General features: G+C 44.6%; 3 protein-coding genes across 3 annotated transcripts in view; 2 read left to right on the top strand and 1 right to left on the bottom strand.

The window, feature by feature from the left end:
* TELO2 (telomere maintenance 2) overlaps positions 1-17,009 on the top strand; it is a 308,161-nt gene that overhangs the window by 67,296 nt on the left and 223,856 nt on the right. The gene's annotated exons all lie outside the window — the stretch shown is intronic.
* Positions 1-17,009, bottom strand: part of IFT140 (intraflagellar transport 140) — a 237,089-nt gene that overhangs the window by 27,396 nt on the left and 192,684 nt on the right. The gene's annotated exons all lie outside the window — the stretch shown is intronic.
* Positions 13,915-17,009, top strand: part of TMEM204 (transmembrane protein 204) — a 38,092-nt gene continuing 34,997 nt past the window's right edge. The window contains exon 1 of the mRNA XM_032796877.2: positions 13,915-14,896. Within this exon, the coding sequence (XP_032652768.1) occupies positions 14,614-14,896 (283 nt within the window). The 5' untranslated portion in view covers positions 13,915-14,613. The remainder of the gene's footprint in view (positions 14,897-17,009) is intronic.

The following is a 17,009-nucleotide window of genomic DNA, read 5'->3' as shown; positions in this document are numbered from 1 at the left end:
CCTGTCCCCTGACTGCCCCGACCCTTACCCACACCCCCGCCCCCAGACAGACCCCCGGGACCCTCACGCCCCATCCAACCACTCCCCACCCCCTGACAGGACCCCTAGAACTCCCGACCCAGCCAACCCTCCTCCTGCTCCCTGACTGTCCCCCGGGATTCCCCTTACAATGCCCATGCAGGTCAGATGCAAGGCTCCATGTGGAGGCAAAACACACTGCCAGGCTGCTGTGTGCACAGCCCCTCCCCCGCAGAGTGCTGAGGCAGCGGGAGGGGGGAGCTGCAGGGGGAGCTGCTGGGGGAGGCAGCGGTAACTCAGACTTTAGGGAGCTGCAGAACCTGAGTGCAGTGAGGGGGGGAGCTGGGGAGCATGGTGAGGGGGGAGCTGAGCGGGGCCTGCTCGGGCAGCGGCCCAGTGCCCCCCCCAGGTGGCTTCTGCAGTGGTTGCATGCAGGTGGTGGTCCCCATGCATCCCCAGCTCCCCACTCGCTGTGCTCAGGCTCTGCGGCTCCTGCGAGTGTGAGCCATCGCCGCCATTCCTCCCACAGCAGGCTCAGGGCCCCATGCCCCGGCAGCTCACACTCCTGGGAGCCGCAGAACCCGAGCGCAGTGACGGGGGAGCTAGGGGTGCACCTGCGTTGGTCTTGGGTCCCGGCCGCCATCCCCGCTCAGCCTCCTGCCAGCCTGGGGTTCCGTTCACTCAGCCAGCAGCGGGCTGAACGGGGATGGCGGCCGGGACGCTGGCTGGCAGCAGCATGCCAGGCAAAATTGGCTCGCATGCCACCTTTGGCACGCGTTCCGTAGGTTGCTGACACCTGCCCTAATTGATGGTATAGTCAGACTGGTAGATTCTTGAGGCACCAGCTACACTTGCTTTGCAGCCTGGAATCCACAGGTGTTTCACACGCAGGCTAGAAATCCCTTTCGCCTGGGTCCAGCATTTCCCCCAGTTCAGTCTTTGTTCCTCAGATGTTTCCAGGTGTGTCCTTGTGTGGGGAGTGAAGAACGACAGATGATGATACTCCCTGCCTTATATAGCTTTTATATATGGCGGGAACCCTTTGTTCCAAAGCTTGGTTCCCAGACCAGTTTGTGGAAAAATACTGACATCCCAAGATAGGATCTTGTGGTCATATGCCCTTGTTGAGTCATAGCAGCCATCACTCACAGGCTGTCTGTAGCGTTCTCAGTATGGCTCTCCAGGTGGGGGAGAAGCTTCTCCTATTGTATTTTCTAATGGCCGGTTACTTTGAATAGGCCTTCACCACCTACTATCTAGACTGAAACCATCTTGTGTAGTGGGCATTACACAGGTGTAACTACATTTGAAGTACAGATACATAGGCCTTGTCTACACTACCAAATTTTATCGCCAAAATTGCCCTTTGTCGACCAAAACAGTGAGTGCATACACAATGTGAGGCAACTTTTGCTGGGAAAAATGCCCGGTTTTAGCAATAAAATACATCCACCCTCAAGAGAGATTTACGTCTTTTTCCTCTACATTTTTGTGGACAAAGTGCCAATGCAGACACCATGCTTCACTTCATCACTTTAACTGGCGTCCAGGAGGTGTCCCACAATGCCCATCCTGACTGCTTTGGCCAGCAGTTTGAACTCCACTGCCCAGTAGCCAGGTAAACAACCATTCACCCTTCCCCCTTAGAACCCCTGGGAATTTTTGAAATTCCATTTCTGCTGGTTCATCACATCTTCCCAGGTGACCATGGCGGGTTATCGCAGCAACCGCTCTCCCACTTGGACCACTGCAGAGCTGTTGGATCTGCTCAGTATATGGGGAGAGGAGGCTGTGCAGTCCCAGCTGCGCTTGAGCCACAGGAACTGGGATACCTCTGGGCAGATTTCTCGAGGCTTGTGCAAAAAGGGCTATGATCAGGACATGCTGCAGTGCAGAGTGAAGATAAAGGAGCTGAGGCAGGTGTACCATAACGTGAGGGAGGCAAACCATCACTCAGGTACATCATCTAAGACCTGCTGGTTCTATAAGGAGCTGCATGCTATCCTCTGTGGTGACCCCACCTTCATCACCAAGAGCCTTGTGGATACTTTGGAGGGCACAGAGGCAGTGGAAAGAGGACCTAACCCAGAGTATGAAGTTACTGATGAAGAGGTGGAGTTATATGAGGATGTGCAGCTCCCAGTGGGGTTGCCCGGTGGGGCAGACAGCCAGGAACTGTTCTCCACTCCAAAGGTGTCTAACCAATCTCAGCATTTGCTCTCCGGGGAGCAAGAAGTAGGAGATGAGATGCCTGGTAAGTGGCTGTGGCTTGTGTAGTGCGGAGGTGGGTTCAGGGCACAGAAATGTGGGAGGCTGGCTGTGTTTCTGTGAGCTGGACATTTCCCTGTGTACTTAATCGGTACAGTGGAACAGGGTGTTGATGCATGCTGACATCTCATGGGAATCTTCCAGAGAGATCTCCAGGAAAGTTTCCTGGAGGTACTCAGTAATCTTCTGCCAAAGCTTCCATGGCAGAGCTACTTTGTTCCTTCCCCCATTGTAGGGAACTTTCCTTGCCATTCGGCAATCACTTGTGCAGGAACCAAAGCAGCACAAACGCGAGCAGCATAGGGAGCAGGGTGGAAGCCACAAGCATGGAGCAGATGTACCCTCATTTCCCTGCTTACCCTTACCAGTGAGAAGTCTTTTAAAATGACCCCCACCTGTGGAAAAGTGTAGGAGAATTTTAGAATTTGTTCCCTAGAATGCTGTGCCATGACCCTTACAAAGAGTGTGCGCTTTTTTCCCCGTGTGGAGCATTCCTCGTCCACCCCCCAACACTCATCATGCTTTGGGTGTTCGCAGAGATGTGTGCCTGGCTAGGGTCAGTGACAAAATGATGACAATGTTGCAAAAAGGTGTATTTAATTGAAATCTTTCAATGCTGTGCATGAATTTAACAATCCCGCTTCTGTGCATTGTCCCCTGTGCTTCATCCGCGTGTCTCTGTTGGATAAGAAAGTGCCCAAGATGCAGCAGACATATTCAGGGAGGTCCTGCAGTGTTCCAGAGCAGAAAAAAGGGAATGCAAGGAGTACTGGGAAGCTGAACAGCAGCACAGAAAAGAGAATCCCGCATTTGTTAAGGATGCAACTGAGCAGATGATTAAAGTAATGGAGGAGCAAATGTAGATGCTGAAATCCTTAATAATGCTGCAGACTGAGCAGTTCAGTGCTCAACCTCCACTGCAGCACATTCAGAACTCTCTTCCATGCCCCCAAAACTCCGCTTGCACATTCCTTTCCACTTCCTGGGATTTCTTGGTTTCTCCTTCACTCCACCCTCCCGAACAACTTTCACAATGATGGCTGAACCTACACACAGTTGTGAAAGTCTGCTCTTTCCTGGTTCCTCCTTTCCTGCCAAGCATCTGTGTGTTTGTGTGCGCTGTTTCTTGTGCAATAAAAGCAAAGTTTTATAATGGTAAATCATCTTTATTTTTTTTCTACAAGGTGAGATTGCAGGCTGTACCAATATATGAACAAACATATAACTTACTGGAATATAAGGCCCCAAATGTCACCATTGCCCCCTAGGAAAACTACAGGTAATGTAACACTGAAGCACTTCTGACAGAGATGTGTTACTGGTGCTCATTGTCAAAGTGCTGCCTCAAAGCCTCCCTGATTCAAACAGCCCCACTCTGGGCTCCTCTGATAGCCCTGATATCTGGCTGCTCAAAATCAGTGGCCAAGCAATCTGCCTCTGCACTCCACCCCTATCACTCTTAGCATCACAGGGATTATGCAATGTACAGCACATGGCTATGACCATGGGAATATTATCCTCAGTGAGGTCTAACCTGCCATAAAGGCATCGCTAGCATGCCTTTAATCTGCCAAAGGTACATTCAGCTGTCATCCGGCACTTACTGAGCCTGTTGAACCGCTCCTTACTGCTGTCCAGGTATCCTATGTAAGGCTTCATGAGCTACGGATGTAAGGGGTACACAGGGCCCCCCAGGATCACTATGGGCATTTCAATATCCCCCACCGTAATCTTCTGGTTAGGAAGAAAGTCCCTGCTAGCAGCTTTCTGTACAGGCTTCTGTTCCTGAAGATGCGTGCACCATGCACCTTCCCAGACCACCCCGCGTTGATGTCAGTGAAACGCCCATGTGATCTACAAGTGCCTGCAACATCATGGAGAAGTACCTCTTCCTATTGGTGTACTCTGTTGCAAGGTAAGCTGGTGTCAAAATGGGAATGTGTGTCCCATCTATTGCCCCTCCAGCATTAGGGAAACCCATTTCTGCAAAGTCGTCCACTATTTCACGCACATTTCCCAGAGTCACGGTCCTTCGTTGCAGGATGCAATTTATTGCCCTGCACACTTGCATTGATGTCAACATCACTTTTGTTGAGACAAATTGTTAGTGTAGACGTGGCTTTTGTCAGTATTTATAACTTCAGATACAAAAACGATACCTTACATGACCCATCTTACATAAAATGCATCAAAATTATGCCATAATCATGTCTCAGCCAGGACCTTAGTTTTACCTCTCATCAGAAAGATGGTACCTCCAGCAGCAACATGCTCCTACACCATGGTGACAGAGAGAACTGTGACAGAGAGAACAGTGAATAACCAATACCATTTCTGACAGCACCATGCTCTTCATTAAGGTCTCCCTTGCAAGTACTGATTATCTGCTCAGCTTGTGAGGTCTGGTAGGCTCACAGCAAAAGCTGGTATGGCTGCAGGCATATATCAGCTAACCATTTTGGATAACACACAATGATCTATAAACTATCAGCAGAAGCACTTCTATGTCTCTCCGCTTTTCAGGGAAATCACTCTGGTCCTAAGAGTAGCAGAATCTCTTGCTTCACTTTTATGAATAAGCAGTGAGAAACTTCCAAGAAGCACAGATACAGATGTCCAGCCATCAATATATAAAACTGTAGCAGAACAAGATGGATGAAGGTAATAAAAGGGAAAGTCTCTGGACAGAATGCACACAATACATCCTCTCAATGCAGTCCAAAGCACAGACACATGCTGTTAATCTCTTGACAAGTATTACTGCAGCATAAAAGACATGAATCTGTCATTAAGGTCTATAAACAGTAGTGACATTTCCAATTCAGTCTTGTGCTTGGTGTCATACACAGAAAATTCCAAGTAATAATCAACCCTTCCCCTATCTTATATTCTGAGAATTTCCTGTTCCCTGAGTTTTTCTTTGGAAAGCTAACTCACATCTGTAGTTCATCAACCAGAGCTGGGAAACTAATGAAGACCAGATGCAGTGAGAGAGTGATCAGAGCCATAAGAATGTGCTCTCTTCTTTCATTTCAAGGGATACATGTTTAACCATGAAACACATTAATAAATCAGAGATGATCTGCCTCTGTGCTACAGACTGGTCCCAAGACTCAGACCACCTAAACAGTGTATGGATTGTTTAATGACTTTAATCCCCCCTCCCCATGTTACTGGGTACAAGTTTTACTACCCAATTATTGTTTTAATTTTTCTCTTACATACTTGATCTTTTCAGAAGCTATTTTTCAACAGTGCTATGGTTATGACAAGTTCCTATTAAATTAATGTCATGACACTAATCCTTTTGCTGCTACATATATTTCAACAGCCACTTTATAAGAAAGCCCAAATCAAATAGAGTGCCAACCTGGAAGTTCTAGAGATGCATCTTTGTTAAAATGTACCTCACCACAAAAATCTCTCTGATATCAGGGAACACATCTCTCCGTAATACATGAGAACACAACATTTTTGTTCTTATCACTACTTTCTTTGCCAGCAGAAAATTGACATTTCCCTTCACCTTGGGTCCCTGCATTGGGTCAAATATGCTACTGAGCATTTTAATTTCAAAGACTCCTTCATGATCCTAAAGGAGGAGTCCCCTGCCAAGATCACTTGAAGTCTGTAGAACAGCTACACTCCATTTCAGTGATACACACAAATCCAACAAAGGTTCTTCTCTTTATCCCTATCCTGCTCCCACTGAAGTCAACTGCAACCTCCCGTTGACTTGAGGTACAGGATCATATGCCCTTAATTAACTAACATTTTTAGCTAGGACAGACAACTACCCCAGGCTGGATTTCAGCAATCTTCTGAAGCAGATTCTAGATCATTTTTAAACTAAGACATTCTCTTTTGACTGGTAGGCAAGCAGAAGAACTTTAGTTGACTGGGAGTGGAGGCAGGAAATCATCCTTCATGAAAGTGTGACAAAGCAGCTGTGAAAAGCAGTCAAGCTGTGTGATTCTTCTGTATCTAACTGTGACACGATGGAAATTATTCTTAAAACTGCAGCTGAATGTAGACTGGACATATCAGAGAGGACAGATTCTGCTTCCTCCCTGACAGCGCACCACATTACAGTGTATGAGAGTGGTTGCAGTGACATTAAAGACACATGTACCAGTTAAATGTGAAAGTCTAAGGTTATGTCTACACTACAAAATTAGGTCAATTTTACAGAAGTAGAGTTTTAGAAATCAATTTTATACAGTCGATTGCATACGTCCACACTAAGCGCATTAAGTCAGCTGAATGCATCCTCACTACCATGGCTAGCATCAACCTATGGAGCGGTGCACTGTGGATAGCTATCCCACAGTTCCCGCAGTTTCCACTCCCCATTGGAATTCTGGGTTAAGCTCCCAATGCCTGATGGGACAAAAACATTGTCGCAGGTGGTTTTGGGTACATGTCGTCAGTCGCCCCTCCCTCCATGAAAGCAACATCAGACAATCGTTTCGCGCCAGACACCAGGGTGATTAGAAGAGCACAGCAAGGCATGCTGCACATTAGAGAGGCTTTGAAAACCATTTTCATGACTAGCCAGGCTTCAGTGTGACAGCTGTGTGTGTTTCGCCTTGATGCAAACCCGCCCCCTTTGTTGATTTTAATTCCCTGTAAGCCAACCATCCTCCCCCTTTCGAAATAAAGTAACATTGTTTTGAAACCATGCATTCTTTCTTTATTAATTTAAAAAAAAAAGAGAGAGACATAATGGACGAGGTAGCCCAGGTGAGGTGGGGTAGGAGGGAAGGCAAGGCCACATTGCTTATTGTAGCCACACTAAAAATCAAACTGTTTGAATGACAGTCTTCTGTTGCTTGGGTCATCCTCTGGAGTGGAGTGGCTGGGTGCCTGGAGCCTCCCCATCACGCTCTTGGGCGCTTGGGTGAGGAGGCTATGGAACATGAGGAGGAGGGTGGGGGGTTATACAGTGGATGCAGTGGGGTCTGTGCTCTTGTTGGCTTTCCTGCAGCTCCAACAGATGCTTCATCATATCCATTTGCTCACCCAACAGATGCTTCATTGTGTCTGTTTGCTTTCCCATTAGCCTCAGCATCACGTCTTGCCGCCTCTCTTCACACTCACTTAATTCTTTCCTGGCCTCTGCCTCTGAATGCCTCCATGCATTAAGCTGTGCCCTATCAGTGTTGGAGGACTGCATGAGCTCGGAAAACATGTCATTGCAAGTGCATTTTTTTCACCTCCTAATCTGCGATAACCTCAGGAATGGAGATGATAGGGGGAGTGTAGAAACATTCTACGCTCTATGATTCTGGGGGGACTACATGGTCACCTGTGCTGCTGAGTTCATCACACTGACCAAACAGGAAATGAAATTCAAAAGTTCCCAGGGCTTTTCCTGTGTACGTGGCTAGGGCATTGGAGTTCAAAGTGCTGTCCAGAGCAGTCACAGTGAGGCACTCTGGGACAGCTCCCGGAGACCAATACCATCGATTTGCATCCGCACTACCCCAAATTCGACCCAGCAAAGTCGATTTTAGCATTACTCTCCTCGCTGGGGAGGAGTACAGAAGTTGATTTTAAGAGCCCTAAACTTGATCTACCCCTGTAGTGTAGACCAGGCCTAGGGAAAAGTCAGTTTCATTTATAAACTCGGGAACTCAAAACTCTGAATGAAGGCAATGATTATGCATTCAGTTCCTTTATACCATCTATTCAGGTTCTTATCGGTTCATTACTGTCTAAATCAGCCAGTTGGGAATAGAGTGGATGTACAATTCTTGTGTTGAAGTGTTTACTATCAAGCTTACCACACTGTAAAAGTGTCCGGGCTTGCTTATACAAACACTGTAAGACACTGAAGCCTCACCCTTTCCTTAAACTCCACCCATTGCCTACGTGCTGTTTTGGGGTGTTTTCATGAAAAGGAAAAGGATGGGATGAAGCAGGTGCTGTTTCCTAAGGAAAATTAAGAACATCTACTGCTATTTTTCAAATGTTAGTTACGTGTGTTTGCCTGGAATTACAGTATTTTAAAACCACACCAAAAAATCAAGCAATGTTAGAATAACGTCAATGCTGTGGCTTTAACCCACAGCAGGAGGAAACTCTGATTGGAAGCTGAAATCCATTCTTAATTCTGACTCATATCTGATAGGGTATGCAAAATCAGCCACTGGACTAAGGTTCCCTTTAGGGGCCCAAATCAGCTGCAGTACTTAGACATGACACGCTGAGACAGAGTGAACATTTCAACCTTAACGTTATGACTCCTATGGATTTAATGCTGATCCTTACGAGTGATATGTAAATCTTTAAAAAAATGTTAAAAAGTACATTAGTATTACCCTCTGTTGTGCAATATTATGGCACAGTAGGCGAGTTTCAGCTGGAAGTGAAGTTAGTCACAACTTTATATTTTGTGTTTCTTACATCACTCACTACTAGTATAATAGACTTGAAAATGACACTTGTGGGTTTTAAAAAAAGTTCTTTTTAGATTAACTCTGTACAGTAGGACTAAAATGCAACAAGAACCCCAATCTCATAATGTATTTTGAGCATGTGAATAGCCACACTCACTTCAGGGTGACTGTTCATGTTTAAAGTTACGTATGTGTTTAAGTGCTTTGCTAGCCTGGAGCCACAGGCACTAGCTTTATAGGAGAAAGCATATGAAAACAGTGCCAATGAAAATGTTTAAAGCTCTCTAAATTATTCCTAGAATAGTTTTTCGGTGACAGATACAGACTGTATGGTGGAGTGGTGTACTAATGATCCTACTGGCACGTTTGGAATGACCTGCATAATTCACTCATGGCTCTGCAACTCTTGAAGAATACGTTCATCTCAAACTCATACAAATTAAATCCTTACGCCATACCATCATATATTTCGTACTAAAATACATTATATGCAATAAAACTTTCATGTGTTGAGCTGTTGGTATAACAAGTTCTGCAACAGGCAATGGAAACAGTTCGCTTCTGGATTCATACTGGACTCCCCACTCATCCACCCAACCAACCCCTTTAGAGTGGGGTTCCATGTTTGAAGATCTGCTACAGTGTTCTGCCATTGTCCAGGATGCTTCCTATTTCAATCCAAGTTTCAGTTTCTATATAATCTTTCTTATTTGTGGTTCTTATTGCTTCCCACTCTGAAAGGAACTGGCTGAAAGGATCAGGAAAGGCTCTGGCAGTTGGAACACACCTTCCACACACCTACAAGAACTCTAAAGGATCAAAATTCTTAGGAGCTAGGGGGATTCCTGCATGGCTTTGCCCTGTGGAAGAATAAGAGCCACAAGGGCAAATTTTGTGTATATGGAATCTTTCAAGGAGGAATGTTGGCGTGCCAGCAACAGCCAGTTATTATTGCTATTATTTATACACAGTCATAGGTGTTACATACCCTGAGCTCCTTTGGTCTGCAAATGCCTAGCAGAACTCAGTGTCTTTGCAAAACTGTTATTTTGCTTCTGTGAATGTGCTCGTTTTTGGAATTTTACTAATTTACAGATTTGGATGTTGTGATTATGTGAACAGAACAATCAAAGCACTGACCGCCAAAACCAAATCTTTTAACAGGATTACACTCTAGCTAAATAAATGTAAAAGGCTGGTAAGTAATACATTCTGACTGTCCCCAAATTAAGAGGGACGGGAATTCAGCACATTAGTAACTCAGGCTATGTCTACACTACAGCTTATGTTGGTATAATTTATGTTGCTCAGGTGGATGAATAAATAAAGTTTAAATTAGAGAGCTTGCAGTGGCTCTGAAAATAAGATTAATATACTAACTTACATTTTCATATTGCTTTCCGTTCAGAAGGATCCCAAAATGCTGTATAAACTCAAAGTGATATGCAGATTATAAACAGGGATCATTTAACTCACCTCTGAACTTAAATTATCTCTGGGTAGAACACAACACCTGTTTAACTGCAGACAGGAACACCACACAACAATTTATGACGGGAAGCGAGGAAATCTTATCTGATTGAAATGCCGTGATTAGTGCAAGTTATTGATGTGCTGAATTGCTCCTCTTACTGTTATTTGGGGAATATTAGTTGAGTGGTGTGGTGAAACTTACAGCGCTACTGCACTATCCCATCTATGGTTAAATACATATAAATGTATGTCTCCCATCACCACGGTATCTGAATGCCTCATACTCATTTATGAGTGTATTCCCATAACCCCTGTGAAGTCAGCTAGTATTATCATTTCTGTTCTGCAGATGGGGAACTGATGCACCACGAGACTAAGTGATTTGACCAAGGTCATACAGGAAACTTGAGGCAAAGCTGAGAACTGAACACAGATCTTGAGCCACAATCTAGTGCCTTAGCTTCAAGGTCGTCACCTCTCCTTGGGAACACGCCAAAGTCTAGCACTTTTAATAAGCAATGTTCACTTTTTAAAAACTGTTTTTAATTTAGAAGAGTGACGGGGTGTTCTGAAACTCAATAATTTGTGTGAAGAAGAGAAGAAGTGGAGGGATTTAAAATGGTTGGACTGGTTGTTTTCAGCTATTTATAATTAAATGCATTGCTAATATGAGACATGGCTGACAGAGGGCACATTATATACATTCAAATTATAAACTCCTGGAAATATGAGTCTATAAAAACCTGGCTGAACACTTTGGGTATGTCTACACTGCAATGAAAGGCGCATGGCATGGCTGCAGTTGGCCTAGCTCAGCTTACTCAGGCTTGGGGGAATGGGGAGAGGCTTGGGCTGTGCGGCTACAAATTGCAGCATAGCTGTTTGGGCCAGAGCTGAAGCTGGGGCTCTAAGACCCTGCAAGGAGGGAGTCTCCAAGCCCAAACACTGACATTGCAAATTTTGACCCCACAGCATGAGCCCACAAGCCCAACTTAAGCAGGCTCTGAGACTCAGTGCCACAAGTTTTTTATTGCAGTGTAGACATACCATTTAAGTCTGATAGACCAGGCTTTTTTGAATGTCAGTGGACTCCACTATCAAAGTCAGCCATGAACACACTAATACTTTTAGCTCATTCCTCTTAATCAATCAAGCATTTTTAAGTACCTGTAGCTTGAATTGATAAGCCTTATTTCCTTCTTTCTTAGACAGTTATAGGGCCTTAATCACTGCGTATTTAACGGACAAGTATTTCCATCCTTTCCAAACTTTTTGGCCTAAGGGTCACATCTGAGTATGAAAATTGTATGGTGAGCCATGAATGCTCAAAAAATTGGGGGTTGGGGTGGAGGAGAGGGTGAGAGCTCTGGCTGGGGATACGGGCTCCGGGGTGAAGCTGAGAGCTGCGGGGGAGGCACTTGGGGCGGGAGCAGTATGCAGAGCCCCCTGGCTGCCCGTACGCATAGGAGCCAGAGGAGGGACATGCTGCTGCTTCCAGGAGCCACACAGAGTGGGGCAAGCCCTGGACCCTGCTCCCCAGCGGCAACTTGAGGGCCAGACTAAAACATCTGGAGGGCCAGATGCGGCCCCCGGGCCATAGTTTGCTCATCCCTATGCTAGACTGAAGAGCCCTCTATTATCAAATTTCTGTTCCTCATGTAGGTACTTCTAGACAGTGGTCAAAACAGCCTTGAACCTTTTCATTGATAAGATAAATAGATTGAGCTCCTTCCTCACATCATTCACTATAAGGTATGTTTCCCAATAATTAATAATTCTTATGACTATTCTCCAAATTCTCTCCAATTTTTCTCTTCACTCTGATACCTCCAATTTTTTGACATCCTTCCTGAAATGTGGACACCAGAACTAGACACGGTATTTCAGTAGCAGTCACACCAGTGCCAAATTCAGAAATAATATGAACCTCCCTACTTCTACTCAACATTCCTGTTTATAAATCCAAAGATACAATAGCCCCTTTAGCGACAGCATTACACTAGAAGCTTACATTCAGCAGATTATCCTTCCAGTCTTTTCAGAATCACTGCTTCCAAGTACTGAGTCCCCCAGCCTCAAAATATGGCCTGCATTCTTGGTTTCAAGATGTAGGCCTTTACATTTGGCTGTACTGAAACACATATTGTTTGCTTGCACTCAGCTTATCAAGTTATCCAGATTGCTTAGTATCAATGACCTATCCTCTTCCTTATTTACCACTGCACCAACTTGTGTGTTATCTGCCAACCTGCTCAGTAATGATTTGCTTTTTTACAGGTTATTAATAAAAAATGTTAAATAGCATAGGGTAAAGAACTTACTGCTGTGGGATCCCACTAGAAACATACCCAATTCAATGATGTTTCTGTTTGCAATTGCGTTTTAAGACCTACCTGTCAACCAGTTTTTAATCCATTTAATTCAGATAGCTCTCCTCAATGCTCACATAATCCCAAGGCTAGTGGGCACACTTTGCTTGCTATGCTGCAGTTAGTTCTACATTTGTATGCGAAAACTGTCGCAACACTAAGGCTATGTCTACACTAGAGGCCTTACAGCAGCACAGCTGTACTGATGCAGCTGCTCTGCTGTACGACCTCTCTTGTCGCCGCTCTATACCAACAGGACAGCTCTCTCCCATCAACATAATTAAACTACCACCCAGTGAGCAGGAGTAGCTATGTCAGCGGGAGAAGTGTTCCTGCTGACACAGAGTTGTGCACACTACCACTTATGTCTGAGAAATTCATGTCACTCAGGGATGTGTTTTTTCAGACCCCTGAGCAACATACGTTTTGCTGACATAAGTGGCAGTGTATACATGGCCATAACTTCCACAGAGTGAAGTGAGCTGCTTTCCGGGTCTGAAGGGGCTTCACCAGATTTCCCAGCAGAGCTGCAGAGCCACAAGGGGGCAAAGCAAGTCAGGACTGGGGGGTCAGTCCTGCACAGGCAGAATGCACTAGAGCAGTGGTTCTCAACCTGTTCCATACTGCAACATCCCCTGCTTTTCCCTTCCAGAACCACCTCAAAACACCTCTCCTATCTGTCGATGATCTCCCTCTCTTCCACAACAGGGCAAGGGTTGAGTGGTCTCTAACCAACACTTTTTGAGACCCCAGGTGAATAATCCTGTCTTAAGAGTCCTTTTACTCATCTGCTGCATTTCCCCTTAGAATTCCATACAGGAACAAGGCAACACTTGAGCAATAATATTTTCATGCTATGCAGCTGTCACAGCTACCCTGCATACATTTTGCATGTACAATTCTGATACAGTCTGCTTTCAATATAGAACATTAAGAAAGCCCTCAGTGCTCCCATGCATTTGCCTCTGCAGAGTTGACATTGCGGTTGAATTTATGGGTTTGGTTTTTGTTTGGGGTGGTGCTCACTGATTTGTTTCTTGTGATCCCTTTGGATGCATAAATTGATCCAAATCTCTTCTGTCCCGCAGCATCATACTTCCCTGACTGATTGGTTACTATTCTTTCTGTGAGGGAAAGAAAAGGAGAAGGAGGGGGGACACTGGAAGGAGGTGAGAGAAGGAGGGAGGCTAGGATTTTAGAAGTCTCCATAACGTTTTCCTTTCAGGAAACACATCCTGGTAACATTTGACTGCGGTGGCAGTGGCTCTGTTTGTTGCAGTCGGCTACGCCCTGAGGCTCACCAAAAACAGCCACAAAAACAACCATTTCCTTTCTGTTGAGAGACAGAGGGGGAGGGAAAAAAACCCACTTCCTCACAGCAGAGTTTCTCCTCTCCAGTCTCTTTCACTTGCTGCTCTGACAGTGTAAGAGGAACCGGAGAGGAGCAGATTCCTCAGGATACTCCAAACTTCCAGAGCACCTTGGGATGAAGGCATTCATTTCAAATTTGGCTTGGATTTTAGAATGAAGTTTCCTTCTGTTTGTAGGATGTTCTGAGTTTTGTGGCTGAAAAGGCTTTCAGAGGTGCTGCTTCATGACTCGTATGTGAGTCTCTTTCTCCTCTTGCAGCTGCTTTCTGAAGAGCTGAGGCATTGTGTCTGCAAGCATTTCAGTCTGTTTTCCCAGGAACAACTCAGGTTTTCCCAATTCAAGACTGGATACTCTCTGGCTTTGCCTTGTCCCACAAGGAATGGACCTCCCTGTTCTTCAGTTCATCACCAGACTGGCTTTGCTCATCCAGGTGCAGGAAGGTGGATAAGGCACAGCTTGGAAGGACAGAGACCTGCAAGCTCTTCTTTGTGCTTGTATTTTATGGAATTCTTCTACCTACCTGACTGTGTTCTTATCTGCTTGGTCAGAAACACCTTAGGAGTTGACTTTGAGAATGAACGGTGATGTTCTCTAGCCCCTCATAACATCATACTGCAGCTGCCTCCTATATCAAGTCCTACTTCAATGTGCTGCAGCTCATCAGGACCTTGGATCTTCTGCAAATAGAGACTGGCAGCAGTCAACAGTCAGATATGACTGTCCAGAAACTGGTAGCCACAGCTGTGTTGGTAGCCCTGGTCTCACTTATTCTTAACAATGCAGCTGCCTTTACTCCCAATTGGGTATACCAGACCCTGGAGGATGGGCGTAAGCGCAGTGTGGGGCTGTGGAAGATGTGCTGGCTGGCAGAGAAGGGAAGAGGAGGAGGTGCAGGCACGGGCACCAGACATGGGCAAGGGGAGGAGCGAGAGTGTGAATCCCTGGGCTGGGGTTCAGAGTCAGCCGGGTTCCAGGAATCTCGTAGCACTGTCAAACGTAAGTCCCATGTTTTGTCTTCTGTGCTTACTTTGGATTATGATTTCTATAGCACCACTGGTGTGGATGGCACGTTTTCCATCAAAGTCCCTGCTGGAGCTTACAGTCTAATGGACTGAAACTGAGAGGTGCTGAGCACCTGCTGAAGTCAATGGGTGTTGTGGGGTTCTCAGCTCATTTCAAGATCAGGCCCCAAACAAACAATAATAAGGCCAGTTATAAACAGGTCAATAAAATACGATGGGTTCTAGAATAAGTGTAACATATCTCACTATCTAGCTTATATGGAACTGAGAGAAAAGGCTGTCAAAATGTGCACTACAAACAATACATCTGGGAACCACAAGTCTAGACCCTTGAGACATTGCCAATAGCTTCTCTAGTGCTTCTCCCTGTGCCATAACTACTCAACTATAAGACTCTGCTGCAAGCTCAACCCTTCCTTCTAAAGACAGCAAAACTTTGACCAGGTAGTGGTGGTTTTTGTTTTTTTTAAGTATTTAACTAATAAGAATTCAAAAAGAAATATGCAAAGTCTCCAGACACAGACAATGAATAATACCAGTTTCCATCCTCACTTGTTTTCTGCTGAGGAGAGAAAAAAGGGTCATAAGATCCTGGGTGGATTAAAAAATATAAAACGGAGAAGGGTCGTGGTGAAGGAAATATTTATTGTTCTTTATGGAAAAACAGACAGTTAATATTCTGCAAGTGGAACATCCAAATAACTAAATACCACATTTTTGTAAACTCATAGAGCCCCCATGGGATGGATTGAATATGTATGGGTTAAACTGTGGTGGGAGCTATTTAAAAGTTTTGGCTAAGACAGAATTTATAAGCCAACTTGCAGAACAGAAACAGCATTATCTGAATAATCAAAAGTGCAGGTCATTAATCATATTTACAACATTAAGGGCTGGATCCTGCTCTCACTTAAGACATAAAAGTAGGACTGGGCTCAATCAACAACATTCAACTTCGCTACACTTAAGCTGCTGACAGAGCTTCACTACCAACTTCTGTTTTCAGCAGTTCATTTGGCCAGATCATAGAATATCAGGGTTAGAAGGGAGCTCAAGAGGTCATCTAGGCCAACCCCCTGCTCAGAGCAGGGCCAATCCCCAGACTGATTTTGCCTCACATCCCTAAATGGCCCCCTCAAGGATTGAACTCACAACCCTGGGTTTAGCAGGCCAATGCTCAAACCACTGTGAGCACTGGGTCTGGAATAAAATCTGATAAACATTCAGAAAAGGGGTGCTCTGGGTCTGTTCATTTTTTAATATAAATTAAACAGTAATTTAATTGCATCCTTTAGTGACAGAAATGAAAAGTGTGAACAGCTATAAAATCGCCTATCTCATAGGATTGTCTACAGGCTTTGTTAATGTTTGATTCATGTTTGTTGAAGTGATTTATGGTCCTTGAAAGGTGTAATTAAGTATAACGTACTGTTATTACTAAAAGAAGAAAATTAGATGCAGGTGATTTCAGAAGAGTTTTTTAATGTTCTAAAATGCATATAGAGTTAATTTTTTAAAATTAAGTTTTGGAGACATCTAATCCAGAATGTGGACTGTTGCATTGGCCTTTTCCATGCTTTTTGAGAATTAAAATAAGAAAATGAAGAAGGACTTTTGTTTGTCTTGCAGAACAATGCTTTCCTGTGTACAGACACTAATTTTTTTTTCAAAAAAAATTCATACTTTTTTAGCACATGTGCCACGTGTGAGCTTGTACAGACATCACCCACAAATGGAAACCTCCTGAGTTGTTAAAAAACCAGAGACCTCATTTTTTTTTTACATTTTGATCCTTAATGATGTAACAGAACTAGTTACAAAAATAATATGCCTATCAGTAAAGTCATTTCACTCCACCAGGTTAACAATCTAAGCTACATCTGCAAAAGAGTACACACAGTTTATTTAAAAGTGGACATTTTGCACACAAGAGCATGTATGCACACATGGCATTTTGAAATTACATGCAAATTAGCATGTGAATGTCTTGTTCTGCACCATTCAGAAAATGTGTGGCCCTACAAAAGTTTTCATATAAGCATCAGTACCACTGAGGAATTTTGTAAGCACAAATTTCTCACCTATTA

The sequence above is a fragment of the Chelonoidis abingdonii genome, chromosome 9 (genome assembly GCF_003597395.2).
Source record: "Chelonoidis abingdonii isolate Lonesome George chromosome 9, CheloAbing_2.0, whole genome shotgun sequence".
Lineage (NCBI taxonomy): Eukaryota > Metazoa > Chordata > Testudines > Testudinidae > Chelonoidis > Chelonoidis abingdonii.
This window is presented reverse-complemented; position numbering and strand designations above follow the sequence as displayed.